General features: G+C 48.9%; 1 protein-coding gene across 3 annotated transcripts in view; it reads left to right on the forward strand.

The window, feature by feature from the left end:
- Window positions 1-4988: 4988 nt before the first annotated feature.
- Window positions 4989-20188, forward strand: part of CELF5 (CUGBP Elav-like family member 5) — a 78178-nt gene continuing 62978 nt past the window's right edge. Inside the window, exon 1 of one of the 3 annotated variants that reach the window (XM_077922065.1) lies at window positions 4989-5348. In XM_077922065.1, the coding sequence (XP_077778191.1) occupies window positions 5090-5348 (259 nt within the window). In that variant the 5' untranslated portion in view covers window positions 4989-5089. The remainder of the gene's footprint in view (window positions 5349-20188) is intronic. The other 2 variants (XM_028713747.2, XM_028713748.2) reach the window with 2 other exon arrangements.

Here is a 20188-nt window from a genome sequence, read left to right on the forward strand (position 1 = left end):
TCTGTGAACACTCCATTGAAAAAGATAGCTTATTTCTAAGTTGGGAGACAGTTCAGAAGGCTTGGCGTTCTTTTTGCATCAAATCCATAAAATTGTATATCCCCCCACTCCACAAGTGCACATAGAAAATTTCCCTTCCATGTCTCCTGTGTTCACGCAACATTCATATATGGCCGGCCACATTTAATACTTGCGAAAGCTTGCACCAACATTCCTGTAATAAAGAGAACAAGTCTGTAGAAGGTTGCCAGCCTATTGCAAATCCCCTTCCCATTAGCAAATTGGATGTAGAACAGCAGTGTATACAAACTTCTGCTCTTTAAATAATGGGTTTATTTTGCATCAAATTTTGTTAATGGACAGGAAAGTATTTTAAATGGTCGGCTGGGTGTGTTTTTTGAGTCACTAAAACAAGTAAGACAGCGAAGCTTTCCTGGTGGCCAGAATTGCCCTTGTGTTGATGTTCAGTGGTGTGTGGTGGAAGGGGAATAATTCATAAATTGTACGTGCCACTCGACTGTAAAAAGAATAAGATTTTAAAAAAAGAGTTGCAAGGGACACCAAAGGGTCATTTAGTCCAACCCCCTGCAATGCCGGAGTCCTGCTCACAGCCATCAAACCACCAACCTTCTGGTTAACAGCTGGATGCACTGACCCATTGCTTCATTTTGAGTTGACTATGGCCTGAGCTCAGTGGCAGTAGGACACATGCTTGGCATGCAGAAGGTCCCAGGTTCTGTCCTCAGTGTCTCCAGGGAGGGCTAAGGACTGCCCCATACCTGAAACCTTTGGAGACCTGTTACCTGTCAGTGGAGAGGTAACCTTGAGCCAGACAGATCAAAGGCCTGCCTCAGGGTAAATTTATCAAAATGATGAGGACTAGATGCTTCCGTTCTTTTTAAGAGGAGGGCCATGCCTGCTTGGCATACGGAAAGTCCCAGTTTCAGTCTCCTATAAAGGTAAAGGGACCCATGACCATTAGGTCCAGTCGTGACCGACTCTGGGGTTGCGGCGCTCATCTCACTTTATTGGCTGAGGGAGCCAGTGTACAGCTTCCGGGTCATGTGGCCAGCATGATGAAGCCGCTTCTGGCGAACCAGAGCAGCGCACGGAAACGCCGTTTACCTTCCTGCCAGAGTGGTACCTATTTATCTACTTGCACTTTGATGTGCTTTCTAATTGCTAGGTTGTAAGGAGCTGGAACCGAGCAATGGGAGCTCACCCTGTCGCGGGGATTCGAACCGCCGACCTTCTGATCGGCAAGCCCTAGGCTCTGTGGTTTAGACCACAGCGCCACCTGCGTCCCATTCAGTCACCTATAGTCAATGGTGATTGAGGAGGGGTCGTCACTCCCCGAAGTCTAGATGCAAGGGAGGGCAGGATTCCTATCCCCCTTTAACAGATGTGCAGAGAGGACTGGAGGCAGTTCCAGCCAAACTGCATCTTGCCATGAAGGTTTTCTTCTTGTTGTTTAGTCGCGTCCGCCTCTTCGTGACCCCCTGGACCAGAGCACGCCAGGCCCTCCTGTCTTCCACTGCCTCCCGCAGTTTGGTCAGACTCATGCTGGTAGCTTCAAGGACACTGTCCAACCATCTCGTCCTCTGTCGTCCCCTTCTCCTTGCGCCCTCCATCTTTCCCAGCATCAGGGTCTTTTCCAGGGAGTCTTCTCTTCTCATGAGGTGGCCAAAGTCTTGGAGCCTCAGCTTCAGGATCTGTCCTCCCAGTGAGCACTCAGGGCTGATTTCCTTCAGAATGGAGAGGTTGGATCTTCTTGCAGTCCATGGGACTCTCAAGAGTCTCCTCCACCACCAGAATTCAAAAGCATCCATTCTTTGGTGATCAACCTTCTTTATGGTCCAGCTCTCACTTCCATACTACTGGGAAAACCAGAGCTTTAACTATATGGACCTTTGTTGGCAAGGTGATGTCTCTGCTTTTCTTCTTACAAAGCTCTTAATGGCTGAGGGACGTTGGGAGCTGCTTTCAGCCCGGGGTGGGGTGGGGGGACACACATGCCAAGAGTGGTGGGGGTGGGTGGGCAGAGAGAGGCAGAAGTGGGCGAGGCAACAGGTGCCCGTTTTGCATCTGGGTAGGAGGCTAGTTTCTGCACCTCCCCAGGGAAACAAGATGAGTTTTTGGAGTTTGGAGTCCAGGCAGGCTAAAGTTCTCCAGGAGAGTGCAGGGTGCAGACCTGTGAGGGGGCAGATCTTGGGCACACGCCATTGTCAGTGGCTAAGCTGCTGTGACGTCACAGAGGGTTCGGGGATCCCTGACCCTGCAGATCAGGGACAGAGCAGGATCGGGAAGCGTCTCCAGGCTGCATAGTAAAGGTAAAGGGACCCCTGACCATTAGGTCCAGTCGTGACCGACTCTGGGGTTGTGCGATCATCTCGCTTTATTGGCCGAGGGAGCCGGTGTACAGCTTCCGGATCATGTGGCCAGCATGACTAAACCGCTTCTGGCGAACCAGAGCAGCGCACGGAAACGCCATTTTCCTTCCCGCCGGAACGGTACCTATTTATCTACTTGCACTTGATGTGCTTTCAAACTGCTAGGTTGGCAGGAGCAGGGACCGAGCAACGGGAGCTCACCCCGTCGCGGGGATTCGAACCGCCAACCTTCTGATCGGCAAGTCCTAAGCTCTGTGGTTTAACCCACATCACCACCCGTGTCCCCCAGGCTGCATACTGGAGAGTAAACCCACCCACAGTAGGCAACTGACCAGTTCCTCGGACACGGGGGCCACTCACCTTCAGTGCTTCCCTCTTGCCAGGATGCGGTCAAGCATAGGAGCCAACTTCTAGGGCCGAGGTCCCTTTGCCCCCCCCAATAAAATATTTAAGGGGGCTTCCCCCCCATTAATGAGCATTGCAATTCAAATGGTGTGCATGCACTGCATCTTGTGACCCATTATGTGGGGGGGGGGAGTTACCTCCGCCCCCAATATTTTATTGTAAGCAGGTACCCCTGGATTCCAGCTTTGGTACGATGGCGTTTTCCTTCTCCAGGGAAAAGTTTCTGGTAGATCTTCGACAAGGCTGGTGATATAAATAATATATATATATATATATATATATATATATATATATATATATATATATATATATATATATAAAGCTTCTACCCAGAACAAACTTAGCTGGTCTCTAAGGTGCTACTGGATAAGTTTTTTTTATTTTTAATTTCGACTGCGTCAGACCAACATGGCTACCTACCTGAAACTCTAGATCAGGGGTCTGCAACCTTTAAGACAAAAAGAGCCACTTGGACCTGTTTCTGAAGAAAAAATAACTGGGAGCCGCAAAACTCGTCATTATAAAAATAACTTTTTTGTCACTTTTTTATTATTTCTTTGTTTGACCCCTCAGAATTACTCCTCCTCATAGAAATAAACGTTAAATTAACACGTTACCTTTGTGTGTGTGTGTTCTTCACTCCCCTTCAAAACAGTGACCAGTGTACATGCCCCCTTTCAATGCAGTGACCAGCGTACATGCCCCTTACAATGTAGCGGGCGGGCGGGAAGGTGACGTCGGGACGGTGCGTGACTAACACTCGGTGCGTCACAGCCAGTACAGCGCCCGCCACAGTGGGGAGTGTCGGGGCGCACAATGCGCCTCCTCCCCTCGCTAGTATCCGCCCCGGAGCCGCGGCAAAGGTGTAAAAGAGCCACATGCGGCTCCGGAGCCGCAGGTTGCAGACCCCTGCTCTAGATTCTAGAAGGCTGGCGATGCGAAACCTGGGAGGAAAGGTATAAAATTGTGTGGCCACGAGGTGGCACCAGGGCACAGGGTTTGACTCACCCACCAACTGTGCTAACATCCAAGGCCTCGCGATGATTCTAGTCCACAATCTTTCTTTCTTTCTTTCTTTCTTTCTTTCTTTCTTTCTTTCTTTCTTTCTTTCTTCGCAACCTGACTAAATGTAGAAATAGGAGCAGGTTCAAAACTTTGAGAAAAGGAACAACAGGTTATCTTACACCCTTGGTGAGTCTCTCCTGCGAACAATTAACCAATATTTTTTTTCTCTCTCTCTCTCCTACCCAGGGATTTCCCTGTCTACTGACCAGTGGTTCAACTTGAAGGCAGTCATTCTGCCAATCGATGCAGCTATCCAGAAATTCTAAGAGACAAGCTACTTTGAAAAATCACTTTGAGATTTGCTGTGGTAGTGTGGGTGTGAGAGAGGGATGACACAAAACGTGGTTGTGGTTAGCGAATAAATATAACCGCTCCTGAGATTGTGTGTGTGCGTGTGTGTGCATGAGCTTGCGGTTCTTTGGAAACAAATCCCAGAAAATAAACCCCTGGGAGGATTTAACAAATGCAAAGAGGCGTTTTGCTAAAAATAAATGTGATTAGTAACCAATAATGGCTGTTACTGACTTCACAATCCCCGCTTCAGAGAACTGGTGGCCCATCGAGATTTTGCTAGACTCCAGCTCCCGTCAGCCCCTGTCAGCCTGGCTGGTGGTCAGGGATGATGGAAACAGTAGTCTAACAACATTTGGACGGCAACACATCGCCTCGACCCTTTATGTGCGTCTAAAAGTATTTATAACAGAACCTCCGAGGGTAAAGGCAGTCTATTTTGGCAGCTGATGGGGGAGCAAAAAAGCGTGGCGGGGTGTGTGTGTGGGGGGGGGGTCTGTCTACTTTAAGGAACAGGTTCCTGGCAGAATTGCATCCTTTGTTTAATTCAACAAAGCGGTTCTTCAAATTCACCGAACACCTTCTTGCATCCTTTTTTGCCCTCCCCTTCCCGGTTCGTTGGGTTAATAATATTTGCCTTTGCAGCCCTGCCTAGTTTGGGACATAACCCCCCCCCCGTCCTCCCCCCCCCCCGCCACGCTTCCAAGCTCCCAATCCCGCTCCCAATAGCACCCCGCTTTTACGCTCCCCGAAACCCCCCGTGCACTTCCCCGGAACGGCCAGGCGGTGTCGCTGCCCAGCAGCTGCTTTTTGTGGTCCTGATGCTGCGCTCGCCAGCATCCTTCTCCCCCTCCAGCGGCATCTTGCGCGCCGCCGCCGCCGCCTCCTTCCTTCTCGCAGCATCCTCCACTGCGCAGCCCGCGCTGGGGGCTCGGGGGATGGCCAGACTGCCGGCGAGCGAGCCCAGGCGGAAGGCGCAATCCCAGCAACCGCCCCGCGCCTCCCCCATGAGCAGCGGCGGCGGCAGCGGCAGCATCTCTGAGCCCGAGGGCATGAAGGACCTAGATGCTATCAAGCTCTTTGTGGGGCAGATCCCCCGGAACCTCGAGGAGAAGGACCTCAAGCCCCTCTTCGAGCAGTTCGGGCAGATCTACGAGCTGACGGTGCTGAAGGACCGGTACACCGGCATGCACAAAGGTGCGCCCTTGTGTTTTCAATCCATCCTTTTCTCTCTCTCTCTCCTTCTGTTCCCCGCTCGCCTTTCCTCTCCGCTCCTTTCCCTCGCGCACCCTACTCCCCCCCCCCGCCTAATCCATCCTCCTCAACCTTTTCTTCCCTTTATACCAATCTATTCATCTCTCCCCCCCCAAAACTACATTCTCCATCCTGTCATTTTAATCCATCCGATCACTTTCTCCCACCCTGCATGCAATATTTTCCTCCCTCCCTTAAAATAAAAAGCTGGCCGGCGGGTGAAGCGGGGGCGGGAAGCGTCTTGCTCGTCGTCTCACCCTTAGCTCTCCACATCAAGCCTGTTTCTCTCCCCCCCCCTATTTTTATTGCTGCTGCTCTATAAACCCCTTATATAGTTGTGTTTTATTCCATCTGCTCTTTAATGCCGCCACCCCCCTGCAAGCTCTCTCTTTCTCATTCTGCTCCATTAACCCCCTCCATCCCTTTCACCATTGCTCGCCGCCCCCCCCCCCAATTTCCCTCCCCTTAACCCATCACCAGATCAGCCTCCAAGAACATCTCACTGTTCCCAGGCCCACTGCTAGCCCGAGCTTCAAGGCTGGTGCTGCCATCCTCTCACCTTGCCCGGACACCTGTGTGTCCCACCTCCTTGCAGGTTAAACTGGGGGGTGGGGGGTGGGGAGGTGCTCATTCAGGGGCCTTGGAGCCTATCTGGCTTCCCTCCCCCCCATCTCCTCTTCATTGCCTCCTGGTCTCTCCAGACCCCATTCCCAGACACCTCCCCATTTCTCTTCCCACACCCTCCATCCAAACCTCATCCAGCACCACCACCACCCTGTCCTAAAAAAATATCCAATTTTCATATCATTGATGGTGTATTTCTACCCTTCAGGGACCTTCCCCCAACTCCACCCCCCTCTTTCCTCTACACCCTTTTCATTTCCTGGGGAAAAACGGCTTTTGACAGGAACACTGGGGTGTGGGGCACGATTATATCTATCTATCTATCTATCATCTATCTATCTATCATCTATCATCTATCATCTATCATCTATCTATCTATCTCTATCTATCTATATCTATCTATCGTCTATCTATCTATCTATCTATCGTCTATCTATCTATCTATCTATCTATCTATCTATCTATCTATATCTATCTATCTCTATCTATCTATCTATCATCTATCATCTATCATCTATCATCTATCTATCTAATCTATCATCCATCTATCATCTATCTATCTATCTATCTATCTATCTATCTATCTATCATCTATCTATCTATCTATCTATCTATCTATCTATCTATCATCTATCTATCATCTATATCTATATGCATGCTATGCTAACCAAAATGGCTCTTGACCGCTATCTCTGAGGTTAGACCCTAAAAGCTGCCTGCAATTGCTCCTCAGCGTTTAAACTTCCAGACAGAAGGTCTTGGATGCCTTTAACATTTCATGGGACACTGGCAGATGTAAACCCATAGTGTGTGTGAGAGAGGGGTGGGCTGTGTGTGTGTTATATGTGCTTAAAAACAACCCCCTCCCCAAAGGCATTGGGATGGGATTGGGTTACATGTGGACAGCACAGTCAGTGGCGACTCCTGGCCTGTTGCTGCCTCGCGATGTACGGAAACGGCAATGTTTTGTTGCAGATAGTTGAACGCCTGTGGGCCTAAGCTGGCCCTTATCTCAGGTGGACCCTCCAAGCACGGTTGGAATCATCCCTGACCCTTGACTATCCCATGGGGAGGCTGGGGGGCTGGGAAGAATCGGAGACCAGCAGCAACCTCTTCAAAGTGGCAGGTTCCCCGCCCCAAACTTTCCAGGGGCGAGACTGAATCGCCTTGTTGGTTTGTGTGTTACTTTCAAGAGGCGCGTGGCCTTGCGCCTGCCTGTGGCCAATTTTTGCGTGACGCGCTTTGCGGCGGGCTTAAGTCGGACTGGAAGGGCTTCCGGAAACCACAGGAAAGGAGCGAGGTCTTGTGGTCAAATCTTGTGGGTTTTGCACTGGCCATTGTGAGAACAGGATACTAGTCTTGAGAGCCTCAAGGTCCATAAACAGCAACACCCTAGTGGTCCCAGGCCCTAAGGAAGTTAGATTAGCTTCAACCTGAGCCAGGGCCTTTTCAGCACTGGCTCCGGACTGGTGGAACGCTCTGCCTCATGAGACCAGGGCCCTGAGGGATCTGATTTCTTTCCGCAGGGCCTGTAAGACAGAGTTGTTCTGCCTGGCCTTGGAGCCAATTTGATTCCCTCCCCCTCTTTCTTTTTTCTTTTCCTTCTCCTCCTGCGATGAGGCTATATTTTAATATTTTAATGTTTCAATATTTTAATGTTGTATTTTAATGTTGTTTTTAAGTTGTTTTTATTATTGCTTGTTAGCCGCCCTGAGCCCGGCCTTGGCTGGGGAGGGCGGGGTATAAATAAAAATTATTATCATCATCATCATCATTATTATTATTAGTCTAGGTGGGGCCATTGGCCTGATCCAGCAGGGCCTTCTTCTGTTCCTATGTGGGCCCATCCATCTTAGCACTATCTACAATGACTGGCGGGATGCGGGTGGCGCTGTGGTCTAAACCACAGAGCCTAGGGCTTGCCGATCAGAAGGTCGGCGGTTCAAATCCCCGCGACGGGGTGAGCTCCCGTTGCTCGGTCCCTGCTCCTGCCAACCTAGCAGTTTGAAAGCACGTCAAAGTGCAAGTAGATAAATAGGTACCAATCCGGCAGGAAGGTAAACGGCATTTCTGTGCGCTGCTCTGGTTCGCCAGAAGTGGCTTAGTCCTGCTGGCCACATGACCCGGAAGCTGGACGCCGGCTCCCTCGGCCAGTAAAGTGAGATGAGCGCCGCAACCCCAGAGTCAGTCACGACTGGACCTAACGGTCAGGGTCCCTTTACAATGACTGGCAGCAGCTCTCCAGGGTGCCTGGGCAGGGGTCTTATTTCAGCCCTACCTGGAGACACTTGGGATTGAAACTGGGACCTTTTACATGCAAAAAACCTGGCGGTTCTTCCCCTAATAATAATGTAAGCTTCCAGTCCTTATGATGCAGCAGAAACCCTCAAAACATTGGGAGCTGCTTGGTCCATCTATCTTGGCCAGCAGCATCTCTGTGGGGTTTCAAAGGGAGGCCTGCCTGGTGATGTTGAGAGTTGGACCCACAAAGCAAACAGGTGCCTTGCCACTGAACTGAACACCCTTCTCCTTCCCTCCTGGGAGGAAACACAGAATTATTTAGCTGGCATTGTATGCGGAGGGACGATTGGAACATGCCGTTTGGTGGAAGGAGAACGTCTCCTGTTGTTCTCTGTTGCACACGAGAATGTCTAATGGGCTCAAGAGTCAGGAGGGTAGATTTTGGTTGCGTGTTTGGAAGGAATGACTCAATGGCGGCTTTGGCTGGCCACGGGGAGGAACGACTTTGGCAGGAGGAGTTTGATGATAGAGCCGGTGACCCAATGGAGTGGGTGGTCTCTCGCTCATGAAGAGGTCTTCAGGTGGGGGGCTAGACAGCCACTGGTTGGGGTTCTCAACATTATTACAGTGGTCCCTTGGTTCCGGAAGTCTGTTCCAAAACCAAAGCGTTCCAAAACCAAGGCGCGCTTTCCCATAGAAAGTAATGCAAAACGGATTAATCCGTTCCAGGCTTTTAAAAACAACCCCTAAAACAGCAATTTGAGATGAATTTTACTCTCGAACGAGACCATTGGTCCATAAAATGAAAGCAATAATCAATGTACTGTACTGTAAAATAAATAAGACAGTATTGTAGATGATATATATATATAAATTCTTACCTGCACTGATGTTAGTCATTGTTTGGATGGGGGGCTTTTATCCATTTCCGCAGTCACACAATCAGTCAGTCAGTCAGGCAGTAGCTGTTCTGGGTTCTGCACAGTCACAAAAACAATTTAACTGAAAAAGCCTCAAAAACAAAATCGCAAAATAAATAGCAAAAGCAAAAGCGCCAAACTTAATCCGTTCTGGAAGTTTGTTTGACTTCCAAAATGTTCGAAAACCAAGGTGCAGCTTCTGGTTGGCGCAGGTGCCTCGAAAACAATAGCCGGCGGCCGCATCGGATGTTCAGCTTCCGAAAAACACTCGAAAACTGGAAGACTTACTTCCGGGTTTTCGGTGTTTGAGAACCAAGGCACCACTGGATGATGATGATGATGTCTCAAGCTGCGTGGGGAACGCAATTGTTTGATTCTGCGACCTCACTGGGAGCCCTGAGAGGATCCTACTGAAGAAGAAACATAGAGTCTTCTTCATCCAGGGACAAACCTTCTATGAAACTAAAGAAGCTTAAGCTTGAGGGCCCCACACTGCTTTAAAAAATTGCTTTTAAAAAATGCATCATGCACATATATCATGCATCATGCACATGCGCTCTATGTGGGGCTACCTTTGAAGGTGACTCGGAAACTACAACTAATCCAGAATGCGGCAGCCAGACTGGTGACTGGGGGCGGCCGCCAAGACCACATAACACCTGTCTTGAAAGACCTACCTTGGCTCCCAGTACGTTTCCGAGCACAATTCAAAATGCTGGTGTTGACCTTTAAAGCCCTAAACGGCCTCGGTCCAGTATACCTGAAGGAGCGTCTCCACCCCCATCGTTCCGCCCGGATGCCGAGGTCCAGCGCCGAGGGCCTTCTGGCAGTTCCCTCATTGCGAGAAGCAAAGCTAGAGGGAACCAGGCAGAGGGCCTTCTCGGTAGTGGCACCCGCCCTGTGGAACGCCCTCCCATCAGATGTCAAAGTGATAAATAACTACCTGACATTCAGAAGACATCTGAAGGCAGCCCTGTTCAGGGAAGTTTTTAAATCTGTGGTATTTTACTGTATCTTTGGTTTCTATGGAAGCCGTCCAGAGTGGCTGGGGAAACCCAGCCAGATGGGCGGGGTACAAATAATAAATTATTATTATTATAATATGACATTTCCCTAAATTACACCCCCATAGAAGCATGGAAGGGACCACGAGGGCCATCTAATCCAACTTTCAGCAATGCAGGAATATTTTGCTCAAACCCTTGAGTTCTCCTTCTCTACCAACTGAGCAAACCTCAAAAACTACAAGGCAGAGGGAATTTTTATTGTCTCCAGTGGTTTTGGCATGTGAGATAATCCAGTACAACAATTTTAATCAAAATCTGAGATGTGGTAGCTAATTATTATTTTTTTAAATAAAAAAGTGGCAATGTGTTGTGGAGCAAACCCACCAAAGAGGATAACAGTTGTCACCTAGACTTTGTTGTTGGCCGCATGGAGGTTCCCATGACCATTCAAGCTTCAGGGTACCCCAAAAATGTAGGCCTGCCACTATCTCCATCCCCTATGTCAGGGATGGGGAACCTTTGACCCGCCCCCAATGTTGATGGTCTATAACTCTCCATCTTACTGGACGTTGGCCAAGCTGGCTGCTGGGACTTGGGCTCCCAAAACATCCAGAGCTCTGCAGGAACCCCATCTCTCTGCTTTCTCAGGATCCGATGAATTTGTGGGAGACAAGGTCATTGATGGCTCTGCTGTGGCTCTACAGTTGGAGGCAGCGATGCTGTGGAAGGCCAGTTGCTGGACACAGCAAGAGAGGAGAGTTAATGTTGTGCTCAGGTCCTCCTTGCGGGGGCAGCTGGTTGGCCACTGTGAGAATGAGATGGGCCACTAGTCTGATCCAAAAGGCTCTTTTTATGGGCTTAGGCTCTACATTCTATAGAGTCGATTGCATTCTGCGTAAACTGGTAATTGTATTAAAACGCACACTTCTTCTATGGTGATCCCTCATAGCCGAGTAAGATTGTCTTCCATGAACACGGTCTTAACAGTGAATCCGTAAGTGACTGTGGAGGCCAATTCTGGATCCACACATCCTTCCACAGTGGGAACATAGGTTTCTGGTTGGGAGTTGATCCCTGCGAGGGTTTGCCAAACGTGCCTTCCTCTTAGCACGTTTCTCCCTTTCGTCCTGAGTTCTAATGTCTTCAAAGCCCATGACATCTTTGGTAAAGGCTGTTCTCCAACTGGAGTGCTTGCAGGCCAGTGTTTGCCAGTTGTCGGTGTTTATACTACATTTTAAAAGATTTGCCTTGAGAGAGTCTTTGAACCTCTTTTGTTGACCACCAGCATTACACTTTCCATTTTTAAGTTTGGAATAGAGTAGTTGCTTTGGCAGACAATAATCAGGCATCCGAACAACATGGCCAACCAAAATGGGCAACCAAAATGGTCAAAGGCCTGGAAACGATGCCTTATGAGGAACGGCTAAGGGAGCTGGGCATGTTTAGCCTGGAGAAGAGGAGGTTAAGGGGTGATATGATAGCCATGTTCAAATATATAAAAGGATGTCACATAGAGGAGGGAGAAAGGTTGTTCTCTGCTGCTCCAGAGAAGCGGACATGGAGCAATGGATCCAAACTACAAGAAAGAAGATTCCACCTAAACATGAGGAAGAACTTCCTGACAGTAAGAGCTGTTCGACAGTGGAATTTGCTGCCAAGGAGTGTGGTAGAGTCTCCTTCTTTGGAGGTCTTTAAGCAGAGGCTTGACAACCATATGTCAGGAGTGCTCTGATGGTGTTTCCTGCTTGGCAGGGGGTTGGACTCCATGGCCCTTGGGGTCTATTCCAACTCTAGGATTCTATGATTCTATGGCCAGTCCAACGAAGTTGATGTTGAAGAATCATTGCTTCAACACTTGTGATCTTTGCTTCTTCTAGTACATTGGCATTAGTTCGCCTGTCTTCCCAAGTGATGTGTAAAAAAACACCCACATTCCCTACAATGTCTTCACCAGCCTTAGCCACTCGCATTTCTAAACAAACATTGCTTGAAAAGGCTAGCGAGCAGAGACAAATAATCCAGGTTTTAAAATTGCAAATGAGGGCTGAAAAGGCGATTGACCCTTGTTCAGAGGCAGTCTTGATAACATCTTCCAGGTGTTTGCTGCTGTCCAGTTTCCAAGAGCCACAAGCAGCTGGCCAGGCATGATGGGAACGGCATGTGGCAACATCTGGAGAGTCTCTTGCAAAGCAACCCTGTGGAGTATATGTCTTGGTGGTTTCTGAGAAATGGCATGTGTCCCTCTCTCTGTGTGTGAGAGAGAGATAAAGAGGAGTTATCCATGCGCACAGCAGCTTCAGAGATTCTCGCCTTATAGGCATTTAATCCACATAATCCTTCCAGAACTATATGCATTTAAAAAAACAAAAAAACATTCGTAGGGTGTTTTTGCAAAGCGACTTAAGCAAAGAGCGTGAGCCTCTCCCCAAGAGAGCTTTCAGCCTGTGCTGTGCCGGAGGGATGGCTACAGGGACGGAAGCAGAGGCGATGATGGTCATAGGATCACAGAAGTGTAGAGCTGGGGGTCTTTATCTAAAATACTTAATAGAAATGCCTCCGGTTTTTTAGTAAAAGTTATCCCCATCATCTTTTTTAATTCATCGTATATTCCCCCCCCCCCCAAATCTTAATCTTTCCGCACGTCCACCACATGTGGATCATGTCACCTGTTTAGGGAAGTTTTTAATGTGTGACATTTTAATATATTTTTGATCTTTGTTGGAAGCCGCCCAGAGTGGCTGAGGAAGCCCAGCCAGATGGGTGGGGTACAAATAATAAATTATTATTATTATTATTATTATTATTATTATTAAAGGTACCCCTGCCCGTACGGGCCAGTCTTGACAGACTCTAGGGTTTTGCGCCCATCTCACTCAAGAGGCCGGGGGCCAGCGCTGTCCGGAGACACTTCCGGGTCACGTGGCCAGCGTGACATCGCTGCTCTGGCGAGCCAGAGCCACACACGGAAACGCCGTTTACCTTCCCGCTAGTAAGCGACCCCTATTTATCTGCTTGCACCCGAGGGTGCTTTCAAACTGCTAGGTTGGCAGGCACTGGGACTGAGCAATGGGAGCGCACCCCGCTGCAGGGATTCGAACCGCCGACCATACGATCGGCAAGTCCTAGGCGCTGAGGTTTTACCCACAGTGCCACCCGCGTCCCATTATTATTATTATTATTATTATTATTATTATTATTATTATTATTATCCAGGAGAGAGAAAAGGTGCAGTCCTGGCCTAATGCTGCCACCACCCCTAACTAGGGATGGAAGAATCTATTAATTTTGACTCTTTCCATTTCTTCTCCTCATTTTGCAGCAGTTTGAGATTTAAAAGATTTTATTTTTTTAAAAGAATCCTCATGAAAATTCATCGGCATCCTAGAGCGGATTTCTCCTAATGAACACATTTCTTAATATGCTGTTTTGACCACTGCATCCATTTCCGGCAAGTGATTTCTCCTTAACACATTTTTGATTTTTTAAATAATTTTTTCAACAAACGTCGCTTTTCCAAAATAGGAGCTATAAAACACTAAAACTTGAATTTCCTCAACATCAGCATGCAGAGTAACTGATTTGAGTGTTAAGCCAACATTACGTACAAAATCATAAATGCAAATAATATATACTAAATCACAACACAAATAAAAAAAAATGAATTTGGATTGTTAGCTTCACTGACAGCTCCATGTTCAGGCGCATTTCCCCCTAACAGATGCATTATTATTATTATTATTATTATTATTATTATTATTATTATTATTATTATTTTGTAAATGCTGCACTGCTGGGAAACAGCGTTGCCAAATTTCGGAGAAATGCAGCTTTCAAAGGAAGAGTTCGCAGACCGTTTCGTAGAGTGTGAACCAGATCGATTCAAGCGCTTACTGTATTTATTTGTTTGTTGCGTCTCCAAACCCCCTTTTCCTCCAAGGACTTCAAGGTGGTGCCCACGGTACTCTCCTTCCTCCCCATTCCACCCTCAAAATAACCCTGCGAGGTCAGTTAAGGCTGAGAGGCAGTTGTTCAGGGAGCTTTGTGGCTGAGCGGGGATTCGAACCCAGACCTTCATCCTATGCTCTTAACTGTTCCGCCGCACTGGCTCATCCTTCTTCCTGACCCAGCCGGGGCTGAGGAGAGCCGGGGTCCTGGCAGCACAAGCTACGGACCTCCCAATCTGTCCTGTGGAGCCGCTTGCCAAGGGACCAGTGTCTCTGCCGTGGGCTGCCTGCCCGGGCCTGGAGTTGGTTCTGCTGAGGGCAGGGCGCCACGCTACGTGGTGGGTTGAATGTGGCTCAGTTCTGCAGGCATGAGGTGTGTGTGTATATGTGTGTTGGGGCAAGGAGAAGCATGAGTAATTTCCCCTCCAGTAAAATCCTCTGCGCAGTTCGTGGCTTTTTCCTCGTTGCTGCTTCACTTTCTCTCCCTCCCTCTCTCGACTTTGGAGCATTTAAAAATGTCGGCACCGCTTCCAGGGAGGGCTAAGTGCAGTACAGTGGTGGTGTTGTTGTTGTTTAGTTGTTTAGTCGTATCCGACTCTTGGTGACCCCCTGGACCAGAGCACGCCAGGCACTCCTGTCTTCCACTGCCTCCCGCAGTTGGGTCAAACTCATGCTGGTAGCTTCATGAACACTGTCCAACCATCTCGTCCTCTGTCGTCCCCTTCTCCTCGTGCCCTCCATCTTTCCCAACATCAGGGTCTTTTCCAGGGAGTCTTCTCTTCTCATGAGGTGGCCAAAGTACTGGAGCCTCAGCTTCAGGATCTGTCCTTCTAGTGAGAACTCAGGGCTGATTTCCTTAGTACAGTGGTGCCTCGCAAGACGAAATTAATCCGTTCCGCGAGTCTCTTCGTCTTGCGGTTTTTTCGTCTTGCGAAGCACGGCTATTAGCGGCTTAGCGGCTATTAATGGCTTAGCGGCTTTAAGAAAAAGGAAATAAACTTGCAAGACATTTCGTCTTGCAAAGCAAGCCCATAGGGAAATTCGTCTTGCGGAATGACTCAAAAAATGGAAAACCCTTTCGTCTAGCGAGTTTTTCGTCTTGCGAGGCATTCGTCTTGCGGGGCACCACTGTACAGTGGTACCTCGGGTTAAGAACTTAATTCGTTCCGGAGGTCCGTTCTTAACCTGAAACTGTTCTTAACCTTAACTTTAGCTAATGGGGCCTCCCACTGCCACCGCGCCACCGCCATGCGATTTCTGTTCTCATCCTGAAGCAAAGGTACTATTTCTGGGTTAGCGGAGTCTGTAACCTGAAGCGTATGTAACCCGAGGTACCACTGTACAGGCTTCCTCAGCCTCGGCCCTCCAGATGTTTTTGGCCTACAACTCCCATGATCCCTAGCAAGCAGGACCAGTGGTCAGGGATGATGGGAACTGTAGTCTCAAAACATCTGGAGGGCCGAGGTTGAGGAAGCCTGTTGTAGTAGATGAGCCTTGATTTAAGCCCAAATGAGGGACGCGGGTGGTGCTGTGGGCAAAAGCCTCAGCGCCTAGGGCTTGCTGATCGAAAGGTCAGCGGTTCGAATCCCCGCGGCAGGGTGCGCTCCCGTTGCTCGGTCCCAGCGCCTGCCAACCTAGCAGTTCGAAAGCACCCCGGGTGCAAGTAGATAAATAGGTACTGCTTTATAGCGGGAAGGTAAATGGCGTTCCGTGTGCTGCGCTGGCTCGCCAGATGCAGCTTTGTCACGCTGGCCACGTGACCCGGAAGTGTCTCCGGACAGCGCTGGCCCCCGGCCTCTAGAGTGAGATGGGCGCACTACCCTAGAGTCTGTCAAGACTGGCCCGTACGGGCAGGGGTACCTTTACCTTTACCTGAGGTACGTAGAATACTCTGGATCCCTGCCCCTCTCTTTTTCTTTTCCCTTTGGGGTTGCTTGAAGCCTCTCTGCCTGCTTTGCCTGTTCCAGCTGGTGAGTGGGCCGCAGGCGCCCAGATGGTGCCAAGCACAGGGAACCGGGAGGGGGGAAAAACCTGTTTCACTCCTCGTGTCTGCAAACTGTCCTTGTTCAGGAAATGGTGAGGATTCAGGGAGGGAGGAATGAGAAGTGTGGATGGAACGGGTGAGGTGGAGATCCTTTCCCCACCGTTTTATTTTATCCCTGAGTCGGAGAAATCGGAAATGGACAGGGTGGCAATGGCTGCTTCCCCCCCCCCCCCAAAAAAAACTTCTTCTTATGAGATGTGTTGCAAACCTCTTTGCAGGAGGTTTCTGCAGAATACGGTTTTCAGCGGCCACTAGGCATGCTGGCTGCGGCCTCTTAGGTATACAGTGGTGCCCTGCAAGACGAATGCCTCGCAAGACGAAAAACTCGCTAGACGAAAGGGTTTTCCGTTTTTTGAGTCGTTCCGCAAGACGAATTTCCCTATGGGCTTCCTTCGCAAGACGAAACGTCTTGCGAGTTCTTGCGAGTTTGTTTCCTTTTTCTTCAAGCCGCTAATAGCCGTGCTTCGCAAGACGAAAAAACCGCAAGATGAAGAGACTCGCGGAACGGATTAATTTCATCTTGCGAGGCACCACTGTACAGTAGTACCTCGGGTTACATACGCTTCAGGTTACAGACTCCGCTAACCCAGAAATAGTGCTTCAGGTTAAGAACTTTGCTTCAGGATGAGAACAGAAATTGTGCTCCAGCGGCACGGAGGCAGCAGGAGGCCCCATAGGTTAAAGTGGTGCTTCAGGTTAAGAACAGTTTCAGGTTAAGTACGGACCTTCAGAAAGAATTAAGTACGTAACCTGAGGTAACACTGTAAAAGGTAAAGGTAAAGGGACCCCTGACTGTTAGGTCCAGCAGTGACTGATTCTGGGGTTGCGACACTCATCTTGCTTGTGGCCCACGGGCCTTAGGTTGCTGACCCCTGTCTTTAAGGTACCCCCTGCCCGTACGGGCCAGTCTTGCCAGACTCTAGGGTTGTGCGCCCATCTCACTCAAGAGGCCGGGGGCCAGCGCTGTCCGGAGACACTTCCAGGTCACGTGGCCAGCGTGACATCGCTGCTCTGGCGAGCCAGAGCCACACACGGAAACGCCGTTTACCTTCCCACTGGTAAGCGGTCCCTATTTATCTACTTGCACCCGGGGGTGCTTTCGAACTGCTAGGTTGGCAGGCGCTGGGACCGAGCAGCGGGAGCGCACCCTGCCGCGGGGATTCGAACCGCAGACCTTTCGATCGGCAAGCCCTAGGCGCTGAGGCTTTTACCCACAGCGCCATCCGCGTCCCTGACCCCTGTCTTAAACAATAGCAAACACAGTAAATAAAAACCCCATTTGTGATATATCGGTGGCTCAGTGATCATTTCTTCTCTTTTTCAAAATAGATTTTATCTTGAACAATTGCAAACGCAGTAATAAAGATAGCATAAAGGTAAAGGGACCCCTGACCATTAGGTCCAGTCGTGGCCGACTCTGGGGTTGCGGCGCTCATCTCACTTTATTGGCCGAGGGAGCCGGCGTGCAGCTTCCGGGTGATGTGGCCAGCATGACTAAGCCGCTTCTGGCAAACCAGAGCAGTGCACGGAAACGCCGTTTACCTTCCCGCTGGAGTGGTACCTATTTATCTACTTGCACTTTGAGGTGCTTTCGAACTGCTAGGTGGGCAGGAGCAGGGACCGAGCAACGGGAGCTCACCCCATCACGGGGATTCGAACCGCCGACCTTCTGATCGGCAAGCCCAAGAATCTCAGTGGTTTAGACCACAGCACCACCCGCATCCCTCTTACTCTTAGGTATAGTTGGTATAATTGACACTGAAATGTGTATTGGTGAAAAGGTTTTAACACGAGGTTTTTCCGTGAGGCCATCTTAAACGGAAAAGCCCTGGGAAAATCCAATGAACAGCAAGAGCAGCTGTCCCTGAACTTTAACTGGTTGTTGTTGTTCTCTAGTTAGCTAACAAGTGAGCGAGTGATGCTAAATTAGGGGATTAAGGTTCTCAATTGCATGTTGCCATTTTGAAAGGGAGCTGTCCTTGGTAAATGAAGCTCTCCGAGCAAACAGCCTAAGGCTGGGTGCCGGTTGTGGGGAGAGAGACAGATCTCTGCTTATAAGTCTGTTTGGATTTTTAAAAATATATGCGAAGATACTGAGCCTGTGCTGGACAGCTTAAGATACTGTATGAATATTTTTGGATACATCGTTTGATGTTTCTGGTTTGTTTCGGAGAAAGCTCTGCAAGTAAAATGTCGAATAATATTATTTATTTATTTATTTATTTATTTATTCCAAAACTGAAAAAAGAATTACCATCATCAAATTCATAATCCATATTCGTTTTGTAACATAGGCCCATTACATAGTTGACTTGATTAAAATATACCTAATTGCTATAGTCTTCCCTTTGCTATACAGTGGTACCTCGGGTTACATATGCTTCAGGTTACATACACTTCAGGTTACGGACTCCGCCAACCCAGAAATAGTGCTTCAGGATGAGAACAGAAATCGTGCTCCGGCAGCGCGGTGGCAGTGGGAGGCCCCATTAGCTAAAGTGGTACTTCAGGTTAATAACAGTTTCAGGTTAAGTACGGACCTCCGAAACGAATTAAGTACTTAACCCGAGGTACCACTGTATATAAATGCAACACAATTAGAAATATTATATTAGAATTTTTTATAAATTCCCCTATACCCCCCACTCCCATGTGTGATCTCAATAATATTATCATTTTACTTCTTCCATCTTGTTGTGTTGTTTTAGTTTAATAATTATTCAATTGATTCTTTTATTATTTCCTTGCTTAAAGGTAAAGGGACCCCTGACCATTAGGTCCAGTTGTGGCCGACTCTGGGGTTGCGGTGCTCATCTCGCTTTATTGGCCGAGGGAGCCGGCGTACAGCTTCCGGGTCATGTACCCGACTCTGGATTTGCGGCGCTCATCATGCTCTATAGGCCAAGGGAGCTGGCGTACAGCTTCCGGGTCATGTGGCCAGCAGGACTAAGCTGCTTCTGGCGAACCAAACCAGCGCACGGAAACGCAGTTTACCTTCCCGCTGGAGCGGTACCTATTTATCTACTTGTACTTTGATGTGCTTTCGAACTGCTAGGTTGGCAGGAACTGGGACAGAGCAACGGGAGCTCACCCCGTCGCGGGGATTCGAACCGCCAACCTTCTGATCGGCAAGTCCTAGGCTCTATGGTTTAACCCACAGCGCCACCTGCAACCCTTTTTGTTGTTGTTTAGTCGTTTAGTCGTGTCCGACTCTTCGTGACCCCATGGACCAGAGCACGCCAGGCACCTCTGTCCTCCACTACCTCCCGCAGTTTGGTCAAACTCATGCTGGTAACCTCAAAAACGCTATCCAACCATCTCGTCCTCTGTCGCCCCCTTCTCCTTGTGCCCTCCATCTTTCCCAGCATCAGTGTCTTCTCCAGGGAGTCTTCTCTTCTCATGAGGTGGCCAAAGTACTGGAGCCTCAGCTTCACGATCTGTCCTTCCAGTGAGCACTCAGGTCTGATTTCCTTAAGAATGGATGCATTTGATCTTCTTGCAGTCCATGGGACTCTCAAGAGTCTTCTCCAGCACCATAATTCAAAAGCATCAATTCTTCGGCGATCAGCCTTCTTTATGGTCCAGCTCTCACTTCCATACATCACTACTGGGAAGACCATGGCTTTAACTATACGGACCTTTGTTGGCAAGGTGACATCTCTACTTCTCAAGATGCTGTCTAGGCCTGTCATTGCCCTTCTCCCAAGAAGCAGGCGTCTTTTAATTTCGTGGCTGCTGTCACCATCTGCAGTGATCATGGCGCCCAAGAAAGTAAAATCTCTCACTGCCTCCATTTCTTCCCCTTCTATTTGCCAGGAGGTGATGGGACCAGTGGCCATGATCTTCGTTTTTTTGATGTTGAGCTTCAGACCATATTTTGCGCTCTCCTCTTTCACCCTCATTAAAAGGTTCTTTAATTCCTCCTCACTTTCTGCCATCAAGGTTGTGTCATCTGCATATCTGAGGTTGTTGATATTTCTTCCGGCAATCTTAATTCCAGCTT

Source organism: Podarcis muralis, chromosome 18 (genome assembly GCF_964188315.1).
Source record: "Podarcis muralis chromosome 18, rPodMur119.hap1.1, whole genome shotgun sequence".
Taxonomy (NCBI): domain Eukaryota; kingdom Metazoa; phylum Chordata; class Lepidosauria; order Squamata; family Lacertidae; genus Podarcis; species Podarcis muralis.